General features: G+C 48.1%; 2 protein-coding genes across 4 annotated transcripts; one reads left to right on the plus strand and one right to left on the minus strand.

Annotated features, from left to right (window-relative positions):
• Window positions 1-2903: 2903 nt before the first annotated feature.
• On the plus strand, window positions 2904-6438 carry MVB12A (multivesicular body subunit 12A). 2 transcript variants are annotated; one of them, XM_066349429.1, is made up of 9 exons: window positions 2904-3079; window positions 3170-3268; window positions 3397-3493; window positions 4411-4537; window positions 4920-5039; window positions 5112-5218; window positions 5441-5502; window positions 5834-5890; window positions 6074-6438. In XM_066349429.1, exons 1-9 carry the CDS (start codon window positions 2996-2998, stop codon window positions 6134-6136), a joined length of 816 nt encoding a protein of 271 aa, XP_066205526.1. In that variant the 5' UTR covers window positions 2904-2995; the 3' UTR covers window positions 6137-6438. The 2 variants fall into 2 exon arrangements, with proteins under 2 accessions (XP_066205526.1, XP_066205536.1); XM_066349439.1 differs by having other exon boundaries at window positions 5115-5218.
• Window positions 6439-11204: 4766 nt separating this feature from the next.
• Window positions 11205-18392, minus strand: TMEM221 (transmembrane protein 221). 2 transcript variants are annotated; one of them, XM_066361067.1, is made up of 4 exons: window positions 17859-18392; window positions 16588-16673; window positions 12372-12602; window positions 11205-11763 (listed from the first exon to the last, which is right to left on the minus strand). In XM_066361067.1, the coding sequence occupies exons 1-4, from the start codon at window positions 18176-18178 to the stop codon at window positions 11732-11734; spliced, it is 669 nt and encodes a 222-aa protein (XP_066217164.1). In that variant the 5' UTR covers window positions 18179-18392; the 3' UTR covers window positions 11205-11731. The 2 variants fall into 2 exon arrangements, with proteins under 2 accessions (XP_066217164.1, XP_066217163.1); XM_066361066.1 differs by having other exon boundaries at window positions 11205-12602.
• Between the last annotated feature and the right edge of the window lie 5742 nt (window positions 18393-24134).

The raw sequence follows: 24134 nt of genomic DNA on the forward strand, positions 1-24134 counted from the left end.
ACATTGCAGAAAGGGAAGAACACATGAGATTCTTAGAGATGGTCAGGAGAGTAGAGAGTTGGAGGAAGTCATCAAAAGGATATGGTTGCCGCCTGACCAGGTGGTGGCCCAGTGGATAGAGCGTTGGACTGGCACATGGAGGACCCAGGTTCGAAATCCCGAGGTCACCAGCTTGAGTGTCATCCAGCTAAAGTGCAGGATTGCTGCCTTGAGCAGGGGATCATAGACATGACCCCATTGGCATTGACTTGAGCCCCAAGGTCGCTGGCTTGAAGGCCAAGGTCGCTGGCTTGAGCCCAAGGTCACTGGCTTGAGCAAGGGGTCATTCACTCTGCTGTAGCCCCCCCATCAAGGCACATATGAGAAAGCAATCAACAAAGAAGCAATCAACAAACAACTAAGATGATGCAACGAAGAATTGATGCTTATCTCTCTCTCTTCCTGTCTGTCTGTCCCTATCTGTCCCTCTCTCTGATTCTTTGTTTCTATCAAAAAAAAAAAAAAAAAAAAAAGAGGATATGGTTGTCAATTAACTTTGAGATGGACCAGGTAATCAGAGGTTCCCTCCTGTCCTTGGAATGTATGCTTTATCTGCATTTTTTTTAACACAATGAACCACTTCAATGCACAAATCTGAGAGTGTAATGTGCTGTTGAGACCATCTGAATGGTATACATGACTGAGCCAGATAATGTCTCTATATAAACTTTTAAGAATCTGGCAGGCGCTGTGGACATCTACTCATCTTATGGTACTCAAGACAAGCCCGTATGTAAGTGCCCTTGCTTATTAAACTGCCACCTAACAATCTGGAGTGGTCTGCCTCTTTCACCCATTTCTACATGAGCTCTCTGTATTGGAACCAGTTTCAGATTTCACCTGGGCAACTCCTGAGTTTGCAAACCAACATTCTTCATTAGCGGTAAAACTATTGTGATATTTCAAAGGGAACCCACCATTTTTTCACTTCTGTATCTCATTCTTGGGTCTTTTCCAGGCTATTTCTTATGCGCATTGACTTTTGAATTTCATATAATTTTCACATGTCAGTAAATAATCTTTCAAAAAAAAATTTTTATTGACCCTGGCTGGTTTGCTCAGTTGGTTAAGTGCATCGTCCTGAAATGACAAGATTGCAGGTTCGATCCCCAGTTAGGGCACACATGGGAAGCAAACAATGAATGCATGACTGAATGAAACAACAAATGAATGCTTTTCTTCTCCCTCCCCTCTCTCTCCCTTCCTCTCTCTCTAAAAATCAATAAAGATTAATTAAGCCCTGGCCAGATAGCTCGGTTGTTGGGAGCATCCTCCCAGAGCAAGGAGGTTACCAGCTCGACTCCCCAGTCAGGGCACATACAGGAGCAGCTCAATGTTCCTGTCTTTCTCTCTCCCTGCCTCTCTCTCAAAAAAAATATTTTTTTATTTATTGAATTTTTTTAGAGATAGAGAAAGGGAGAGAGAAAGAGAAATATCCATTTGTTGTTCCACTTAGTCATGCATTCATTGGTTGATTCTTGTGTGTGCCCTGACCCAGGATTAAACTGCAACCTTGGTTTATGCTGATGACACTCTAACCAACTGAGATACTCAGCCAGGGCCAATGTTCTTTGTTTTGTTTTTTTATTCATTTTAGAGAGGAGAGAGAAAGGGAGAGAGAGAGAGACAGAGAGAGAAGATGGGGAGGAGCTGGAAGCATCAACTCCCATATGTGCCTTGACCAGGCAAGCCCAGGGTTTCGAACTGGCGACCTCAGCATTTCCAGGTCGACGCTTTATCCACTGCGCCACCACAGGTCAGGCTTTTCATCTTTTTTCTTTTTTTTTAATGTTCTTTGTTGTTATTTTCTGTCCTAATTATTTACAAATATAAAAACATTCTTAGCTCATAGGCCATACAAAAAAACAACAGCCGCCTGACCAGGCCGTGGTGCAGTGGATAGAGCATCGGACTGGGATGCAGAGGACCCAGGTTTGAGACCCCGAGGTCTCCGGCTTGGGTGCGGGCTCATCTGGTTTGAGAAAGAAAAAAAAAATGCTCACCAGCTTGAGCCCAGGGTCGCTGGCTCGAGCAAGGAGTTGCTCGGTCTGCTGTGGCCCCACGGTCAAGGCACATATGAGAAAGTAGTCAATGAACAACTAAGGTGTCGCAACGAAAGACTGATGATTGATGCTTCTCATTTCTCTCCGTTCCTGTCTGTCTGTCCCTGTCTATCCCTCTCTCTGACTCTCTCTCTGTCTTTGTAAAATTAAATAAATAAATTAAATTTAAAAAATAAAACAAAAAAAACAGCGGACCAACAGATAATACTTTTAAAAAATTGGAAAGTATAGAAGAGTAGATTATATTATGCTCCCTAACTTTCTATATTTACGCCCTGAGGGGGTGTAAAAGCATGTTTCTTTATTGAATTCTTTCATATCGCATTAAAAAAAAAAACTGATTGTATCTATGAACAAGTCCTCAAATTACACCAAGTTTTCATGGCTTATTGTAGTCCGTATTTTTCGTTATTTAAACTAATCGGTGCATAGCCCATGAAAGTTTCCTTTAATATGACTGACCAGAACTAGAATTTTGGGTTTTCCATATTTCTCCTTTAAATTCCCCGGGAAACCCAGAGCTTCCTCTGAAGATGCGATAACGTACCGACTCCTGGGGAACGTAGTTCTAGCTTGTACAGAGGAAGTTCTCTGGCGCTGGGCCGGAACATTTCCAGAGGAAGTTGCTGGGCGTGAGAAGGCGGGGATACATTTTTCCCCAAACGTCTCTGCTCTCGGGCGCCCCCGGTCTACGCATGGGGGGGGGGGGGGCGGTGGCTCCGCGTCCCCATGCGATTGGCCGGCGGCTTTCCAGGCACGCGCAAACGGCGCTTCATAAGCCTCACCCTCGCAAGACCATCTGGGAGTTGTAGTCCAGACTCCTCAAACTCGGCCGTCGGGCCGCGGCTCGGAAGTCCGAGGCGGTTTACCGCCTTCGGAGCTTGGCTTGGAGAATGGATCCCGGGCCTGACGCAGCGCCACTGGCTGGCCTGGCCTGGTCGTCAGCCTCGGCGCCCCCGCCGCGGGGATTCAGTGCGGTGAGCGGCGTCGGGGGGCAGGGGTTGAACCGAGGGCACTGGCAGCTGCAGTAGGGCAGGAACCTGGCAGTGACCCATGTCCCGCCGTAGATCTCCTGCACCGTGGAGGGGACGCCTGCCAGCTTCGGCAAGAGCTTCGCTCAGAAATCTGGCTACTTCCTGTGCCTCAGTACCTTGGGCAGCCTAGAGGTAAGGAGCGCCCACCTCCAGGAACCCCGGGGTCTGCCCATTACCCCCGTCCATTCGCGCGGCCTTACGCCAGGTGCACAGTCTTCGCTGCTAGGTGACTCGCTGTATTCTCCCCACCCAATCCCCAGAATCCGCAGGAGTACGTGGTGGCCGATATCCAAGTCCTGGTGGACAAGAACCCCCTCCCGCCCGGCTTCTCGCCGGTCTGCGACCCCTTGGACTCCAGTGAGGCTCCACGTCCCTGCCGGGTGGACTAGAAAGAGGGATCGAGGGATGATGGGCGCGCGATTTCTGAGTCTCGGGCCACCCCTTCGATGCATTGGTTGCTGACTGGGTTGGCTGAAGACTCGGAGCCCTGTTAGGGCGGGGTGACGGGCCCCGCCCTGCGTAAAAATGTGCAATTGGCACAGACTCTGTCCTAGAGTAACAACAGAGACCGGTTTTATTAGTTACTGCTACATCTTACAGTGTAGACTTACACTGTAGCCAAGCTGAACCACGCGCAGTTCTCTCTCTCTCTTTTTTTCATTTCCATGCTTTTGCACACTCCAGTTCCTCTGCCTGGAGACCCTTTCCCCACTCTTCAGGTTCCTACCCACTCCTCCTCATCTGGTCCCCATATCCTTGGAGCTGCCTTTCCAGCTCTGACTGCCCTGCTTTCTAACCTTCTGGCTCCCTGCCTCTCACCGTATCTTGTCATTTATATTAGATTTCAGCCTATATCTATTAATACCGAAGTTAGCAAACTTTTTCTGTAAAGGACCAGATAGTAAATATTTTAGGCTTTGCAGGTGGTGTCTGTTGCATATTCCTCACCCCTCCCCGCCTCCACAACCCTTTAAAATGAGACTTACAAAAGCAGACGTTGGTTGGGATTTGGCTCAGGGGCACTCAGCTCTAATTTCACAGCTACCTATCCTCACTGAGGTGCACATGGTCACCCCATGAATGCTCCTTCATGTCACCAAAGATGCGCCTGCCTCAAGGCTCCTAAAGGCTGTATGGAGGTCCCTCCTATGGCTAAATCATTCATGCAGGTGACTGCTGTAAACAGCCCCCGACTACTGTCATCTTGTAGCCATCTTTGGGTTCCTTCCTTGCTTTTCCTCTTCTCACTCCCCTCCCCCCCCACACACTGCCAGAGGCTTCTGTGTCAAAGAAGAAACGCATGTGTTTGAAGTTGGTGCCCCTGGGGGCCACAGACACAGCTGTGTTTGACATCCGGCTGAGCGGGAAGACCAAGACGGTGCCTGGATACCTTCGAGTAGGGTAGGGCTTTCCTCCAGTCTCTGGCCTCTTTCCTTGCTCTCTAACTCCTATATGATATGAATGCTTCTGGCCTTCAGGGACTCCCCTGAGGTCTCCTGTCCCATGCCCTCTTTGTGCCCCATTTCCACATGTTAAAAATGGAACAGTTGTACTAGTCTTATAGGGTCATTGTGAGGAATAAATGAATTGGTTTGTTTGAAGTACATAGTACAGTGATGGGACCCAGCAGTTATTTAAGATGTTAGCTGAGATTCTGAAAGGAAAATTCCCCAAAAGGCAGAGGTCACCCAGAGGTCCGGTTTCTTCCCTTCTTCTGGCAGCTGTTCTCAGCCCTGGCTGCACCTTGGGTCAGAACCCCCGCCCCTCTTCCTTCCCCATCTAGGGACATGGGTGGTTTTGCCATCTGGTGCAAGAAGGCAAAGGTCCCTCGGCCTGTTCCCAAGCTCCGAGCTCTCAGCCAGGACATGAAGAGCCTCTCCTTGGACCCACCTGGCCAGCCCAGGTGAGTTCTGGAACGCGGGGAGGTGGTAGTTAACAGGGGCGGGCCTGACCTGGGTTGTCCCATCGCCACTAGCAGGGGCGGCTTCCCTGGGGGAACATTGTCGAGATTGGGTTTGCGGACCTCCACCCTGCGGAGGAGTGACTCCATCTATGAAGCCTCCAACCTTTACGGCATCTCAGGTGAGTGCAGAGTGGGAGATTAAGGCATGGGGGTAGGGTGCGACTGGCCAAAGATTTATACAGCCAGGAAGGGGCGGGGCCAAGGTTGGAACAGGCCTGGTTCCACCCCATCCTATAAAGACTGAGCAGAGGGAAGGGAACTTGTTGGGTGGGTTGGGCAGCAGCCAGTCCCCATGACCCCTATTCCTCAGCTCCTTAACCCCCACCCCATGCTTTCCTCAGCCATGGATGGGGTTCCCTTTACGCTGCACCCCCGATTCGAGGGAAAGAGCTGCGGCCCTCTGGTGAGTGGGTGCCCAGGGAATCTTGGGTTGCCCTGCTTATTGCCTTTCTAGCACGGAAACACAGGGACTGTCATCCGTGCACCCAGCCCTGCAGCACTGAGGCCCACGTTCCTAGGTTGGGGAAGGCTGGAGACCAGGGGGCAGGAGCTGGAGGGCTTCTCTCTGGAGTGGGGGAGTCAGGAGCAGCAGGTGGATGCCGGTGGCTAGAGGCTGTGGCAGGAAGAGGGAGGGTATGGTCAGGATGATTTTGAGGGGGACCTTCCTTGAAGATAAGGGGATGAGGGCCCAGGTAGGGGTCTGAGCCCAAAACTGACCTGCCTCTGCCCTCCAGGCCTTCTCTGCCTTTGCTGATCTGACCATCAAGTCGCTGGCGGACATTGAGGAGGAGGTAGTCGCTGGAGTGGGCAGGATGGGTGGGGGTGCTGGGAACCCCCCCAACCAGGCCACCTCAGTCTCCCCCAGCCTCACCTTACCTCTCTAGGACTGGAGATCACTTAGTCCCTAAGTGTCCCCCAATTCCTCACAGCACCCCCATAAGCCCCTCCCTCACACTGCACTCTCCCACCCCTAGTACAACTACGGCTTCGTGGTGGAGAAAACAGCAGCTGCGCGCCTGCCCCCCAGTGTGTCGTAGCCCCTTGTCCATTCCAGGGAAGAGGCCCCTGCCCCACATGTCAAGTACTGGCAGCTGCCCCACCCTAGCCCATGTTGGAGACCTTTGCAGGGCAGGGCATTCCGGACCCTCAGCCGCAGGAGGAGCTGCCACCCTGGAGGGGGTGGACCTGGCTGCTTGGTGATGGGGTCTCCCACCCATACCCTGTAAGGCAGGGGTGGTAGCTAGATGGAAACCAGTGCCTTTAAGTCATTTGTGTCAAAACTCTGGTGACCAGAGGCCACATGGCTGTCCTCTTGGCAATAAACATTGTGTTGTCTGTTGTTTGGAGTCCTAATCCTGGTCCTGGGTGTGGCTCAAGGTCTTCACCTTGTGCAAGCTGGGGCAGCAAGTGGTTGAAATCCCGGAGAGGAGGTGGCACTGCTGTTACTCCCATTCCACAGAATGGGAAACTGAGGCCTGAGCCAGAATTCTACATCACAAAGAACACCCGGTCCTGCTCTGTCCTTGCACATAACAGTAATAATAGTAACAGCTACCACATTCCCAACATCTGAGACAAAGTATCTCACTTAATCCTCCCACAGCCCAGTGGGAACTATTTTACAGATTGGGAAACTGAGGCAGGGGACAGCTAAGGTCACAGCTGGGATTAGAACCCAGAGCCTGCTGTCAACCTGAAAGCTGTTCAGTGCATCCTTTTTCCTCCCCTGCAATGGATACAAATTATTATTCACAGTAGTTCTGTTTTATAAAGTTACAGTAAAAATTGAATTAGGGAAAACTGGATTCCTTGGGAAAATGGTTGGGTTTCTACAAGTCTCTGGTCACATTTTTCTCAAGTGTTTGGTGTGTGTGTGTGTGTATATATATATATATATATATATATATATGCCTTGTTTTGTGTGTGTTTCAAGACACCTTGTCATATATATATATACACATATATATACATATATATGTGTATATATATATATATATATATATATATATATACTGCTGATTTATTAACATTGAATTCACTGCCAACAGCAGTGTAACTCACACCTGAACAAAAGTTGTCTAACAAGTATTTTTCTGGAAGGCATGTGGCATCCTGGAGCTTAGGGACACTAGACAGCAATTCAGCGCTCCGCTTGGGGGTCTTTTTAAACAGCGAAATGCCAAAGAAAAACAATAATGTGGAAACTAGACTGCAGAAAAGACTTGTTTACAGTCTGCCAGGGGAACAAGAAGGCAGAGTGTCACCTTGTTCCACCTCAGCTGGGAACATGCATCTCTCGGGACTCAAATTTTTCCCAGCTCTGTGCTGGTCCTCTCATGACCAGGAAAGCACCAGGGATATTTTGATTTAGGGGTTACAAATAAATTTTAACTAGTAAGAGAATTTGCAAGGACAGGATCTGCAAATAAGAAGGGTCAACTGTATTTGTGAAATTAACTGCCCCCAGTTCGCTGTCTTTCTGTCACATGTGTGCTTCTCTTTTTTTTTCAAATAATGGCGACTATTGCCTGACCTGTGGTGGCGCAGTGGATAAAGCATCTACCTGGAACTCTGAGTCACAGGTTCAAAAACCCTGATTTCCCTGGTCAAGGCACATATGGAGTTGATGCTTCCTGCTCTTCCTCCTCTTCTCTCTTTTCTCTAAAATGAATAAAATCTTTTAAAAATGCAGAACAGAAAAAAATAAAATAATAGCGATTATTTAGAGGGTTACAGATGTAGCAGAAGTGAGCCAGCTGGACTTCATAGACTTAAGAAATGAGTTACAGAACCAGAGGAGGGCCCTGGTAGCTTAGAAGAGAGGAAGGCCAAGGTAATGCACCTGGGGGGAAGAAGCAGGGGAAGGGAAATGCAGAAGGGTGCTCCTTCGCAGGGAGAGTGCACACTTGTGTGCTTCTCTTTACTGCTCTCCTGCACATTCCTGTAGGCTCAGGGTGGCCCAGGTTCTGCTGATATCAGGACTGTCCCCAGATCTCTGGCTCAGAAAGGCTAAGATTGCCTGACCTGTGGTGGCGCAGTGGATAAAGCGTCGACCTGGAAATGCTGAGGTCGCCGGTTCGAAACCCTGGGCTTGCCTGGTCAAGGCACATATGCGAGTTGATGCTTCCAGCTCCTCCCCCCTTCTCTCTCTCTGTCTCTCCCTCTCCTCTAAAAAATGAATAAATAAAAAAAAAACAAAAAAAGGCTAAGATTTATTTCTCATTCACACAACATGGCAGTGAGGCAGCAGACTCTGTTGGTCACAGTTATGCAGAAATCCACCTGATGGGGCAGCCACCATCTTGCCTGGTCTTAGAAAGGTCTTGTGCTGTCAGTTAAATGCCTTAGCGAAGAGGTACCTTGTTCAGCTTCTGCTCACAGCTCATTGGCCAGAATGGGTCCCATGGGGCCTAAAGGGACAAACCACTTAACTAGACCCTTGTGTCTAACAACACTGCCCCAGGAGTCTGAGGGGTGCGAATGGTCTGCACAAGGGTCTAAGAGGAGAGGCAAAGTTCTACTCCAGGAGTCTGAAGGGGAGAGGAAAGCCCCAGCTGTGTGAGAGGGGAGAGACAAAACTCTGCTCTGGGGCCCAAGGAGGGTAGTCAAAGCCCTGTTCTGGGGTCTGAGAAGGGTAGTCAAAGCTTTGCTCTGGGGTCTGAGTGGGGAGGCAAGCCCCTGCTCTGTGATCTGAGGAAGGAGGCAAAGACGTGCTCTGGGGGTCTAATAGGGAAGACAGCTGTCCTGGAGAGGGTAGGGGGAGACCAAACAAAAAATACCCCCTCCCCCACATGCTCAGCTGCCTTGAGAAAACTAGGCCTCCAGTTCTAAGATATCTCTCACATCTCCCACTCTGGGCTCTGCCAGCCCCTGCCAGGTCCCGCAGAGGCTGCTCTGGCGCCAGCCTGGGAATTCAATCTGACTGGAAAGCAAAGGCTGTTTGTTTTCTCTGGTCACTTTCTCGGCCACCCCGAAACCAGTCCTGGATCACTTTCCAGGGCAACCGTGTGTGATTGGGGCCCTTGGATGACCTATGCTGGCCTTGGGTCTAACTGGACCAGCCATCATATGACCCTGAAAAATTCCAACCCCCTGGGCTCCACTAAGCCTGGACCCTCACAGCGTCCAGGAGGGTCCGGGGCCACATCAATCCAAACAGTTCCAGACTGTGCTGACATCTTGGGTTACAGAGGGAACGAAGCCTTACCTTTCCCACTTTTTTTTTTTTTTTGGTATTTTTCTGAAGCTGGAAACGGGGAAAGACAGTCAGACAGACTCCCGCATGCACCTGACTGGGATCCACCCGGCACGCCCACCAGGGGCTACGCTCTGCCCACCAGGGGGCGATGCTCTGCCCCTCCGGGGCGTCACTCTGCCCCGACCAGAGCCACTCCAGCGCCTGGGGCAGAGGCCAAGAAGCCATCCCCAGCGCCCGGGCCATCTTTGCTCCAATGGAGCCTCGCTGCGGGAGGGGAAGAGAGAGACAGAGAGGAAGGAGAGGGGGAGGGGTGGAGAAGCAGATGGGCACTTCTCCTGTGTGCCCTGGCCGGGAATCGAACCCAGGACTTCTGCACGCCAGGCCGATGCTCTACCACTGAGCCAACCGGCCAGGGCCACCTTTCCCACCTTTTGCTTGCTCCTGGGCACTGAGAGCCAGGCATCACAGGAACCTGGGTACCCAGAGGGACATTTCTGGAGAGACACGGTCCCAGCTCCACTTCTGGTGACCCTGAACAGTGACTTAACCTCTGTACTTCCAGAACATTTCATCACCCCAAAAGGAGACCCTATTAGCAGTCATTTCCCTATTGCCTCTCCAAGACCCTGGCAACCACCAATCTTCTTTCTGTCTTAATGGATTTGCCTGTTCTGGACATTTCGTATAAATGGAATCATACAATATGTGACCTTTTGTGTCTGGCTTCTTTCATACTGTGATAGTTCCAAGGTTCATCCGTGTTGTAGTCTCTGTCAGTACTTCAGTCCTTGTTATGGCTGAGTAACATTCCACCGTGTGGATGGACCACATTTTGTTCACCCAACTCATCAGTTTATGGACACTATTGGTGATTGTGACTAGTGCTACATTGAATGTGCATGTCCAAGGATTTGTCTGAACACTTGTTTTCAATTCTTTTAGACCGCCTCAAATTTTGTACTCCCACCCTAGTCCTGGCCCTGGGGATGAGGCGGGGGGGTTCAGCTTCTAGATCCCCTGACCAGTCCAGGAGGTGAGGCCCTCTGCACCAGCAGCTGGCCAGGGTCCTTCCTTCTCTCTCCTTTGTCCTCCAGCCTGAGTCCCCAAGGCCTGCTCCATTCCAGGTAGTTCTCAGAAATGGAGTCTCCAGTATTTCTCAGGTACCTGCTCTGTCCTGGATCCCTATGTGATGGGGTTCCAGCTATTGCTGCTGTGTGGCTTCACTTCTTGGGCCTCAGTTTCTCCATCTGAGAGTGGAGTTATCCTGAAGATAAACTGAGGAGAGGAAAGCACCTCGCTGGTGCCTGCAGTACCAGGCATGTGATAACGATGCAACATTTATTCTTATTTTATCCTCTTTGTGATATTCATCATGCTCGCCAACAGCCCATGCTCTCTGGGCACCCATGTGTCAGGTGCCATGTGGGATGTTTACATACATTATCTCTTGACCCCTCTCCACTGGTGAGGAGAAAGTCTATGCAGCTTCATGGGTACCCAGGGGGGAGATGGTCCAGGTCTGTGGTCAACTGGGTCCCTACCCAGGGTCAGGCTTGGGGACCAGCGCCCCTGCTGGGTGCTGTCACTTCTCTGCCCTTTGGGAGGAGTCCCGGGGGGCTTTCTCTGCTGTGGCTGAGCCTTCTCTATCCTTGGGCCCTGGAGTCCCTCTGCGGCTCAGGAAAGGACAGACTGGAAGGCTTCTGGGGATACCTGTATATTTGGTAGCGGTGGAAAGTCAGACCATCCCCACCCCCAATGAAATTTACGTGCACAAAGATTTGTGGGAGATGGTTCCCAGATGGGTCTTGCACTCCTGCCCTCCCCACCCTCATTCCTGTCATCCCACCCCTTACCCCAAGCCTGGGTTTGGCCACAAAGAATATATTCAGGTGTGGCTCAAGTAACACGGCAACAGTGAGGGTCAGAGTTTATTTGCGGGTCCTGCAGGATGGGAGTGGGCCTCTGGGACTCCCAGGGCTCCAAGTTATCTGCTCTGAGCCCTGTCAGTTCCATGAGCCCCAGGAACAGGCCATCAACCCTTCTTTTTCAGCTACTAGGTACCCCAACTGACAGCAGCACAGGTTGACACACATTGACAATCTACTGTACACAGGCCCCTGGAATGGCCTACATGTAGTCTCATGGGAGCCCTAGGCAGAAGGGCTGATTCTGTCCCCATTTTATAGATGAGAAAACTGAGACACAGATTGGTGAAGCCCTCAGCCATGGACCCACAGCCAGGAGTCTGGGCGCAGCCCTTCAGGGGTGTTGTGGCCCTGGGCTTCTCTGAGCTCTGCACACAAAGGTTTCAAATGCTCACAGACCGGAAGGAGTCGCGGACACTTGCACTGTCAGCAGCATGGGGGTTACAGGACCAGGTTCGAATCCTGGCTCTGATGCTCAGTACTGGCCCAGGGACTCCAGTACTGGTGAGTCACTGCCCCTCTCTGGGCCTCGATTCCTCATCTGTAAAATGGACGGAGATATTTAGAGAACCACTGCCTAAGCTCCACACTCCCCTCTGGCCTATCATAGAACCTCATTTGTCTGTATAGCTGCATTTCCCAATTTCTCCTGCAGCAAGTTATGGCCATGTGACTCTGTTGCCTTCCAGCAATACTTCCAAAAGATGTTGAGCCAGCCCTGACCACTGCTTTCTCTCTGAATGAGGATGTAAAGACTGGAGCCCTGGCAGCTGTATTGTGCAATCAGATAATCTTGAAAACAAAAGCCAGGGATGCTGTGATCTGAAAGTTGTACTACAACTGTGGCTGATCCTAAACATATCTCTACAGAGTGCTCTTTCTGCTTCTCTATCCCTGATCCATGAGCTCACACCAGCGTGGAGTCTTTCCCTGTATCCCCTGGCTTGTGGCCTAGCATGCTGTGCATCTCATGGGTAACCCCTTCCCACCGTCCCCCACCAGACAACAGTGTCTGGTGCATGCAGTATGTAGGCAGGCTGCACTTCTGGCCCGCCCCAGCCCCAGCTGCAGGTGCTGAGGCAGTGACTGAGGGTCTGAGAGGATCCCCAGGTTCTGGGCAAAATGAGTAGGGGGTTTGGTGGTGGGTACCCTGCTGGGGCTGAGCCCCGGGGCTGGCCTTGGAGACTTCAGTGGAGCGGACAGGGTCCTCTTCAAAGTGTGGTGGTGATAGCTCATGGAGGCCACGGCGGGTGGCACGGGCAGCTCGGAGCAGAGTGTGGGTCAGCATGGCCACCAGAGCCAGGGCACCCAAGCCAAGGATGGAGGCAGCTGCTGCTCCCGTCTCGATCTCAAAGAGCAGCAGGGCATAGATGGACAGTGCTGGGGAAGAAGATGTTTCTCACTTATTCAGTCAAAAAACATTTGTTCCCCAAGGCCTGGGAGTGCTTCACAAAGAGGGAGCAGTCATTCAAAACCATCTAACATGGTAGGCACATGGATTAACTCATCTAATTTTCTCACAACCCACAAATATATCATTATGATGTCAATTTTACCATAAAAGGATAAATTTTGTTATGTGTACTTTACCACAATTAAAACAACTGAGATCTCAGCTTTTCTGAATCTCTGTGATTGGCCTTGAATGAATCACAGCTCCTCTCTGGCTTCAGTTTGCTGATCTGAACAAGACAGTTGGTTAACTGACCTTGAGGATCTGTACTGATTCTCTGTCACCCTGTGCAGCATCCAGTTGGCATCATTCTTTACTGTGGGGACTATCCTATGCATTGTAGAACATTTACCAGTTGTCTACCCACTAGATACCAATAGCACCCTCTTCCCATCCTGTTGTGATAACCAAAAATGTCTCCAGATATTGCTAAATATCCCCTGGGGTGTAGAATCAGCCCCCATTGAAAACTGCCAGTTCAGTCCCTACCCCCACCCTGGCAGCTGGTTTAGGAGCTCTGACTTACTGCTGTAGCATCAGTGATGTATATGGTACTAGGCTTGACCAATCAGAACATTGCTTCCCTAGTTATAATGATTGGTGCAAGGCTTTCACATGACCCAAGCTTAGCCAAATAAAGTCAGCCCTAAGACTTTTGCTTGGGATATGAGGACCCAGAAATTTTCTTACTGAAGCTCCTGGGGAACTTGTAAGATAGGAGCTGAGTGGGATAGCCTGGTTGGTTGGAGCATTGTCCCGATGCATAAAGGTTGTGGGTTTGATCCTCCAAAGAGAGAGAGAGAGAAAGAAAGAAAGAAAGAGAGAGAGAGAGAGAGAGAGAAGCCCAGGGCTAACAGAGGACTTCTTGCCATTTTATGGGGTGTTTTTATGCCTTCTCTGGCTCTGCATTCTTGCTTTTGAAGATGCCACATTGCATCATGTCTGACATATTAAAGTGAGGCCAAGGACGTTTTTGTTCTAAATATTCTTTTTCAAACTATAAGAGGAAGTTTATTTAGAAAGTCACAGAGGTAAAAAGGTGAGCCAACCAGGCTGCATGGGCTCAGTAAACAAGTTATAGAGGCAAAAAGAAGGGCTCTTGGAGCTTAGGGAAAAGAAAGGCAGAGAGAATGCACCTGGGGAAGAAAGGGAAAGGCACAGGTGTGCTTAAGAGAGAAAGAGCGTGCCACTCTAAACATTTTTAGAGGCTTAAAAATCTCCCCCTATTGATTTGATAGAAAGAGGGGAAGGGATAAAGGGGGAAAGGGAGGGAGAGAGAGAGAGAGAGAGAGAGAGAGAGAGGCATCAATTCATTGTTCCACTTTAGTTGTTTCATTTAGTTGTGCATTCATTACTTCTCATATGTGCCCTGACTGGGTATAGAACCCATGACCTCAGCATGCCCAGATAATGCTCCGTCCATTGAGCAAGCCAGCCAGAGCTCTAGACATTTAAAAAAAAATTTATTTGCTGCCTGACCTGTGGTGGCGCATTGATGGAGCATGGACCTGGAATGCTGGGGTCGTAGGTTCGAGGCCCTGGGCTTGCCTAGGCAAGGCACATATGAGAAGCAACTATGAGTTGGTGCTTCCTGCTCCTCCCCCACACCTCTCTCTCTCTCTCCCCCCTCTCTTTAGGATCAATAGACAAAATCTTTAAAAAATTTATTGATTGATTTTAGAGAGAGAGAGAAACATTGATCTGTTTCTAGCGAACCAGCAATCTTTGCATGTTGAGAGGATGCTCCAACCAACAGAGCTATCTGGCCAGGGCCACTCTAAACATTTTTGAAAAGGAATTTATGGCCCTTGCCAGTTGGCTCAGTGGTAGAGCATGGGCCTGGCATGTGGATGTCTTGGGTTTGATTCCTGGTCAGGTCATACAGGAGAAGCACCCATCTGCTTCTCCATACCTCCCCCTCTCACTTCTCTCTCTCTCTCTCTCTCTCTCTCTCTCTCTCTCTCTCCCCTCCTCCTCCTCCTCCTCCTGCATCCATGGCTCGATTGGAGCAATTTGGACCCAGGCACTGAAGATGGCTCCATGGCCTCCACCTCAGGCACTAAGAAGAGCTTGGTTGCTGAGCAATGGAGCAATTTCCCAGATGGTCAGTGCATCGCCCCCTAATGGGCTTGCTGGGTGGATCCCAGTCAGAACATATGCGGGAGTCTGTCTCTGCCTCCCCTCCTCTTACTAAAATTAAAAAAAAAAAAAAGAATCTAAATAGGAGCTGCACAAATTCTTAATGTAATGCTTAACAAGACTGACATAATTACCTTTTCTTTGCCCTTTGTGAGTTTTCTCATATTTTAGAACAAGGATACTTTATTCTCCAAGGCTCCAACATTTTTGTTGGCTCATGAAAAGACTGGAGGTTGTAGGCATTTTGTTGAAAGCACTTACTAATACAGGCATCTTTCTCAGAGGACAGCAGGTAAAGAGGTGAAGCAAGGGGCATTTCTGATGGTGTCATTTGAGCACCTGGATTCCATCACATGTGAGGCCAACAACCTCTGATTCTTTCAGGTACATGAGTCACCCCATTCTCTCTCTCTCTCTCAAACCTACATCTGGAGCACTTTATTAAATAAGTCAACAAAAGTTATACAGGGCCCCTGCACTTTATATACAAATTTCCACAATGAGCCCTAGGCTCATGTCTCATAAATATGTATTTTAAATATACCTTCTAAACTTCTATTTCTTTCTTAGTCTGTGGGACTAAGAGAAGAAATAAAACAAAACAGTGATCATAAATCCCAGTTTTTCATTCAGCTGAATATTTTTCTTCCAGTAAAATAGGTTGTTTATCAGGCTGTCAGGGATCTATGCATGACTCAACATGGAGTCTGCAGACCATCACATTTTTTTTTTAAATTTAAATGAGAGGAGAGGAGATAGAGAGACTGACTCCTGCATGTATCCCAACTGGGATCCATCCGGCAACCCCCTTCTGGGGCCAATGCTCTGCCCATCTGGGGTCCAAGCTCATAACCAAACTACTTTTAGCTGGTGAGGCAGATCCTCAGTGCTGGGGCCAACACACTTGAATCAATTGAGCCGTGGCTGCAGGAGAGAAAGAAAGAGAGAGAAGGGAAGGGGGAGAGGAGGAAAAGCAGATGGTTGCTTCTCCTGTGTGCCCTGACAGGGAATCAAACCCAGGACATCCACATGCCAGGCTGATGCTCTACCACTGAGCTAACTGGCCAGGGTCCACATTTTTCAAGTTTACAACAAAACATAGGATATCAGGAATTTCTTTTTTAAAAATTTGATGATTTGATGCCTTTACCAGCAAGTGTGTGTGAGAGAACATTGATTTAAGAAAAGTTATTACTAGTCAGGGAAGAAAAGAGAAAGCAATGTGTCCTTTGGCACCCAGCAAATTATTTTTACTCTGCTTCATGTTTGGAGATTTATAATTGTATTTCTGGTTTATTTAGTGTATTTTTTTCCCCTTAAGCCATTCTAGATCTAGAAGTTCTGATATTTGCAATCAAAATAGTTTTTGCTAAGGCAAACCTCTGAAATGCTATCTCCTGAAACCACCAAGGACATAGAAAATTTTATTCAAACCAAACACAAAAAACATAAATTAGAAGTGTGAAGACAAGTACCATCTATGACTCCCATCCCCAAGCTGGAGCCAGATGCCATCTGCAGGCTTTTAAAGGGATTAACTCAAAATCCTCTCAGCAATTCTATGAAGCAACAAATTGTTATCATCCCGTTGTACTGATGAGAAAACTGAAGCACAGAAGGAATTTTCCCAAGTCCCCAGAGCAAAGGAAGTGTCAGAATCAAGATTCAAACATAGGCAGGGTGGCTCTAAAATTAACCCCAGTTATGGGACCATTATCCTTGGCCACCTTAACCCAAGGCCCTACACCCCATGTCCTATGCCCCAGCACGCACCTGCTAAGTAGACAGAGACCCCACAGCAGAAGAGGCCAAGGGCCACATGTCTGAGGAGGCGGCAGTCGTAGAAAAACCAGTCAGACCTGGGAGGTAGGGGGGGCAGAAAGAAAGGGCTCAGGAGGTGGAGTTGGTTGGGGAAGGCGTGGGAGGGAGGGAGTGGCCCAGCTTTGGGGGAAACAAGATCTATGTGAGAATCGATCGATTGATCCATCCTTTCAGGTAAATGTTTACCACCATTTACCATCCATCTATCCATCCTCATTGATTATTCAACCATGTAGCTCCTTATCCATTTAAACATGCCCTATGAATCCATCCATCTATTAATCCATTCATTCGTCATCCACCCATCCATCCATCACTCACCAACCCTAACCCTAACCCACTCATCTACCCATCATCTACCTCCAATTCATCATCCATCTATTCAACCAGCCATCCATCTGTTCATTCATCCATCATCCCTCATCCACCATCCTTCCATCCATTACCCATCCCCCTCTCCCATAACCAATCCATATATATCAGTCCATTCAAACATTGAACACTCACGAACATTGTATGGACATTTTCTATACATCCAACTTCCATTATTTTACAGACCATAAGCTTACTTGGGAGATGAAGAAACTGAAGTTAACTTCAGGGATTATATATAGAAACAGATTCCCAAGAGCTGACACTGAGGACCTTAGTTTTGAGCCTGACACCATGCTACATGTTTCTGCACTCTCCCTCCTCCAGTCCCACGAAATAAGGAAATAGAGGCTCTGAGAACTGCCATCATCATCCACTTCCCACCAGTACAGCAGATGTGCCCTACTCCCTGGTCTCCCTGCACTTTGAGTGTGATGTTCCCCAAATGACTAGTGCTTTCAACACTAGAGCTAGCTAATCCCAGGCCCTCTCTGAGCCTCAGTTGCCATATATGTAACAGATGTGTGTGTATATGTGGAGGGGTCGTAGCAGTAGTTGCACCTGCTGTAAAATTTCGACTAAAAGAGAATGGAGAAATGGAAGCAGGGATGGAAGAAAGGAGGGAGGAGGGAAGGGTGGATACACTGCTCACAAAAATTAGAGGATATTTTATAGCTCCATATTCATTTTGAAATATCCTCTAATTTTTGTGAGCTGTATAGATAGGGGGAGTCAGAGGAGGAATGGGGGAAGGGAAGGAAGCTCCTCCCCCAACCTGAGGCCCAGAGAGGGGCAGTGGCTCTCCTGGGCTCGCCTAGCCCCGGGCGGGAATGAGGGACCAGTCCTCCTACCTGCTGGGGCCGGGCCCCCTGGCCAGCTCGGCGCCCAGGTGGCCGCAGAGCGCGGCAAGCAGCAGGCAAGTGAGACCCAGCACCAGGGCCAGCGCAGCGAGCGCGGCGGCCAGCGGCACCAGCGCTCCCGCCGCGTCCTCTGGCAGCCCCGGGCCCACGCCTAGCTCCGGACCCAGCCCGTCAGCTCGCGGCCCCCGCAGCTCTGCGCGGCCCGCCTGCAGCTGGAACAGTAGCTGCGCGCCCAGAGCCGCCAAGACGGCCGCCGGGACGGCCAGCAGGATCATCGCGGCCAGCACCCGGGCGCCGTAGGAGCCGGTCATGGCGGGGGTCCTGCGGGCCTGAGGCCGGTCGAGGAGTCAGATTTTGGGGGGCAGGGGAGTTGGGGGTGGCAGGAGTCCCGAAGGGGGCGGCGTCTCAGGGGTGTCTGAAAGTTGGGAGACTTCAGGGACCTCGGAGTACGGGCAGCAATAGAGACGAGGAAGCTCTGCAAAAACTCGGGACAGTCTTTTCTCCTCCTTCCGATGACCCTGCAGGTTCCCGCTCCCGGCTCTGGTGCTGGGGGGGAGGGGCCGGCTCGGGGCGGAGTCCAGGAGGGGCGGGGCGGCCGGAGGGGGGTAAGGGCGCTGCGGCTTCTTTCAGGGATCCCTACAGGTCCCTAAACTCAGCAAAGTAACCCCGCTGGCTTAAGTATCTGTTTTATTGTTGTTTTTTTAAAAAAGAAAGAAAGAAACTTCAACAACATTTTCAATAATTTATTTTCATACTTGGCCTCTACCTCCGGATTTTGTAATTTCCCTTTTGCTCATTTCTCAAAGCTTTGCAAAAAGGTCGCCTTGCTCTGGAGGGCTAGTTTAATTGGTTAGAGCATCGACAAGGTTATGAATTCTATCCCCGGTCATGATCAGGGCACATGCAAGAATCAACCAACGAGGCCTCCGGCAGGTCAGCTCAGTTGGAAACACTAAGTTTGCGTGTTCCCTCCGCAGACGGGGCACATTTGCGAAGCAACCAGCAATGCACAACTAAGTGGAACAACAAATGAATGTCTCTCTCCCTCTCTCTCTCTCTCTCTCTCTCTCTCCTCCTCCTCCTCCTCCTCCCTCCCTTCCTTCCTCTCTCTGTCTCTTTATTATTTTTTTTTAATTTTATTTATTGAATTTTTTTTTTTGTATTTTTCTTAAGTTGGAAACGGGAAGGCAGTCAGAAAGACTCCAGCATGCACGGACCTGGATCCACCGGACACACCCACCAGGTGTGCTCTTCCCATCTGGGGCGTCGCTCCGTTGCAACCAGAGCCATTCTAGCATCTGAGGCAGAGGCCATAGAGCCATCCTCAGCGCCCGGGCCAATGGAGCCTTGGCTGCGCGAGGGGAAGAGAGAGACAGAGAGGAAGGAGAGGGGGAGGGGTGGAGAAGCAGATGGGCACTTCTCCTGTGTGCCTTGGCCAGGAATTGAACCTGGAACTTCTGCACTCCAGGCCGACGCTCTACCACTGAGCCAACCAGCCAGGGCCTTATTTATTGATTTTTTTAGATGGGGATGGGGAGAAGTGGGAAGCATCAACTAATAGTACAATAATTGCTTCTTGTATGTGCCTTGACCAGGCAAGCCCAGGGTTTCCAATCGGCAACCTCAGCATTCCAGATCTACACTTTATCCACTGTGCCACCACAGGCCATGCTCTGTCTCTTTAAAATTAAAATAAATAATTTTTAAAGAGAATCAACCAATGAATGCATAAGTGTAACAACAAATTGATGTTTCTCTCTCCCTCTCTAAAATCAATCAATCAATCATCATCATAATAATAATAATTAAAGGCCCTGAAATAAAAAGGACCTGGCCCAGTAGCTCAGTGGATAGAGCGTTGTCCTGGCGTGAGCAGAGGTCGCAATTTCATTCCCAGGTCAGGGCACATAGAAGAAGCAATCAATGAGTGCATAACTAAATGAAATGACTAAGTGGAACGAGTTGCAGCTTCTCTCTCTCTCTCTCTTACTCTCTCTCCCTCCCTTTCTCTCTCCATTCCCCCTTTATCTCTCCCTTTTCCCCATTACTCCCAGTCACTCTCTCCAAAATCAATGGGGAAAAAAATTTAAAAAATTAAAGAAGAGAAATGTCACCGTTGTCTCCAATAGGCAACCCTGTCCTTCAATGCTAAGCTTAGTTCTAACTATGGCACTTCTTTTGACTATTTTTTAAGTTGAACTTTTAGTAGTGAGTTTTTTTCATGCTCACTGACCCCTGGGAGTGAGTTTGTTTTTCAAAAAATGAAATTAGTTACAGTTCCAGTTTTATTAACTTAAAATAATGTTTGTTTGATAACCAATTTATGGAAACAAGAAGAACATACGTTTGCCTTTTTTTAATGCTGCCTTACACATTTTTAAAATAAAAATTTTTGTTATCTCATGCAATTCTCGCATACCTCCCATCTGTAAATAAAGAAGCATCATTATTAGCAGAATCTCAAATTTGTACTTGCATATGATGATATTCTTAGGACAATTTATAGGTATTTTAATTTATTCCCTATGTTTAAAATTTTTTCAAACTGTGTATTCCTCAAAACATGGATGCAGGCAAAGTGGTTTGTTTCATTCAATGCACATCACCCTTGTGTCCCTCCATTTATGCTCCCTTCTTGTAGTGTGCTGACATATGAAGCATTTTCACTGTGGCTTATCCTTTGAGGCTGTTGCAGGGACTGGCTTTGGGAAGGTTGTCTCCTACTGATGATGGTCGGCCTCCTCTGGGTGATTTCCTCTCTTTCACAAACTCCTGCAAAAGCTGATCAATGAGCTTCAGTCTGAAATCAGAGAGCTGTGGTCTTCTTCCAGTCTTCAACCAATACACAGTGTATGAGTTCAAAACAGCAATGTCAATTTCATGAAAAAAAGTTTTATATACCATTTCATGGTTTTTCTTACATTTCCTATGAAATTTACTTGTGTATCAGCCTTGTCAATCAAACCCATATTCTCATTATACGTAACCACACTTGGTGGCTTGGTAATGCTTTGCCTAGTAGTGTAATCACCTTTTTTAAAAATAATGTATTCTTATTTTTTAATTTATTCATTTTAGAGAGAAGAGAGAGTGAGTGAGAGAGGGAGGGAGAGAGAAAGAATGGGGGAGGAGCAGGAAGCATCAACTTCCATATGTGCCTTGACCAGGGAAGCCCAGAGTTTTGAAATGATGACCTCAACATTCCAGGTCGAGGCTTTATCCACTGCACCACCACAGGTCAGGCCAGTATAATCACTTTTGCCAGTTTCAATCATCAAGTCCTCATGTACTGTAGTTAGCATATTTACCTCTCTTTTGTCATACCATCTTTGAGCTAACACAATTGTAGTATGTCTTTTTTTAAAAATATTTTTTCCAAAGTGAGAAGTGGGGGGCAGTAGGCAGACACATTCCCACATGTGCCCGACCAGGATCCACCCAGCATGTCCACGGGGGGGTGATGCTCTGCCCATCTAGGGCTTTGCTCTGCTGCAACCGGAGACATTCTAGAGCCTGAGGTGGAGGCCATGGAGCCATCCTCAGCACCCGGGCCAACTTAGCTCCCATGGAGCCTTGGCTGCGGGAGGGATGAGAGAGATAGAGAGAAGGGAAAGGAGGAAAGGTGGAGAAGCATATGGGTGCTTCTCCTGTGTGTCCTGGCTGGGAATCAAACCCAGGACTTCCACACACCGGGCTGATGCTCTACAGCTGAGCCAACTGGTCAGGGCTGCTTGTAGTATGTCTTGAGATGCATTCACCCTTTTTTATATTCTTCAGCTCTAAGTTTAAAGACATACATGTACGATCATACTCTGGATGGTAAGTAGGCTCAAGGATGTACATGAACGTTCATACTACTCAAACGGTTAAAAAATTGAGGTGAAATTTACATGACATAAAATTCACCCTTTTAAAGTAAATTCAGGCCCTGGGAGGGTAGCTCAGTTGGTTAGAGCATTGTGCCAATATGCCAATGTTGTGAGTTCAATTGCTGGTCAGGGCACATTCAAGAATCAACTAATGAATGCATAAATAAGTGAACAACAAATTGTTCTGTCTCTGTCTCTCTCTGTCTTCCTTCCTTTCATGCTAAAATCAATTACAAAAAATAAACAATTCAGCCTGACCAGGCCAAGACGCAGTGGATAGAGCATCGGACTGGAATGCAGAGGATCCAGGTTCGAGACTCTGAGGCCACCGGCTTGAGTGTGGGTTCATCTAGTTTGAGCAAAGCTCACCAGCTTGGACCCAAGGTCGCTGGCTTGAACAAGGGGTTACTTGGTCTGCTGTAGCCCCATGATCAAGGCACATATGAGAAAGCAATCAATGAACAACCAAGGTGCCACAGCAAAGAATTGATGCTTCTCATCTCTCTCCCTTCCTGTCTGTCTGTCCCTATCTGTCCCTCTCTCTATCTCTGTATCTGTAAATAAAAATAAAATAAAATAAACAATTCAGTGATATTTGGTACATTCAAAATGTTGTACAACTATCACCTTTATCTAGTTCCAGAATATTTTTCTCACCCCAAAAGGAGACACCATCCCCATTAGCAGTCACTTCCCATTCCCCTCCCAGGCTACTGGCAACCACTAATTGATTTTCAGTCTCTATGCACTCCCTGTTTTGTACATTTAACAGAAATGTAATCACACCCAGTGTGGCCTTTTCTGTCTAGGTTCCTTCACTCAGCATAGAGTTTTCAAGGTTCATCACGTTGTAGCATATGTTAGTGCTTTATTCTTTTTTATGTTTGCGTAATATTCCATTGTATAGATGGAACACATTCTGTTTACCCATTCATCCTCTGAAGGAAAGTTGGGTTTTTTCCACCTTTCAGCAGTTGTGACTAGTGCTTCTCTTAATGTATATGAACAGTAATTTGTTTGAGATCCCTGTTTTCATTTATTTTGGGTATAGACCAGGAGCGGAATGGCTGGGTCATATGATAATTCTGTATTTAACTTAATGAGAAGCTGATAGACTGTTTTCCACAGTGGCTGCACCATTTTACATTCCCACCAACAATGTACAAGGGTTCCAATTTCTTCATTTTCTGGCTGGCCTGTGGTGGCTCAGTGGACAAAGCGTCAACCTGGAATGCTGAGGTCATTGGTTTGAAACCCTGGGCACATATGGGAGTTGGTGCTTCCTGCTCCTCCCCACTTTCTCTCTGCCTTCTCTCTCTCCTCTCTAAAGTGAATAAATAAAATCTTTTTTAAAAATTCTTCATTTTTCTGCCAACACTTGTTATTTTGTTTTTTGATTATTGTCGTGGTTCAGCCACAATGAGTCTATTACGGGGTCCTCAAACAGGAAAAGGTATGGAATTAAATAAATGATAGACAGAGAATTAAAGATATATACACAAAGATGGGTTTGGGAGGACCACACGGTGAACAGTCATACTGTTCCTAAGGCAATGCAATGGCGGCCCCCAGAAGTGCATCCATCTTTATTCAGGGGAAAAAAAAAAAACATGGGCCATAAGTAATTCAATTGTTTCCAAGACAACTCAAAGACAACCTCCACCATACCATTTAGATCTAACTTTACACCAATAAGAAACTAGCTTCCAGCCTCTTCCGGAGAACATGGGTGGGACAAGTGAGAATCAGGTATACCTCTTTGTTAACTGGGCAGGTGAGGTGGGGGTTAGGCCCAGCACCTCTGTCCCCTGGATATCCAGACTGTAAAAACACCCTGTTTATATTTTGGTTCCCAACAGATTATAGTCATTTTACTGATGTGAGGTGGTATCTTACTGCAATTTTGATTGTATTTCCCTAGTGGCTTCTGATGGTGAGCATCTTTTTGTGTGTTTGTTGGCATTTGTGTATCTTTTCTGGATACACCCTTTGCTTATTTTTGAACCCTGTTGTTTGTCTTGTTTCCCCCAAGCACTTTGCATCCTGCAGTTTCCCTATGTCCAGGGTCCCCTGCTGGTGGGCTATGCCAAGACAGCAGGATGTCTGCCCAAGTGTCCGCCAACATGTTCCCTTGTGTCTCAGACTAGACTCAGCACACAGCCGGTCCTCAAGAAATGCTTGCTGTACCTATGAATAAATGAATGGCCTGGTCCTCCTGTTCTGGAATTTTTGCAAAGTGTAAAATATAAAATTTAAAAATGGTTTCATAGTTAATATATTCCTGATAGATCCAGAATAGAGTAAATGAGTCAACTGGTCTTCTCCAAACAGGGCCCTATCTTAATGCATTCAGGTCTGAAAAACAGCATAGTCATCCATCCCCTGGGCTTTACAGATG

Source organism: Saccopteryx leptura, chromosome 1 (genome assembly GCF_036850995.1).
Source record: "Saccopteryx leptura isolate mSacLep1 chromosome 1, mSacLep1_pri_phased_curated, whole genome shotgun sequence".
Taxonomy (NCBI): Eukaryota; Metazoa; Chordata; class Mammalia; order Chiroptera; family Emballonuridae; genus Saccopteryx; species Saccopteryx leptura.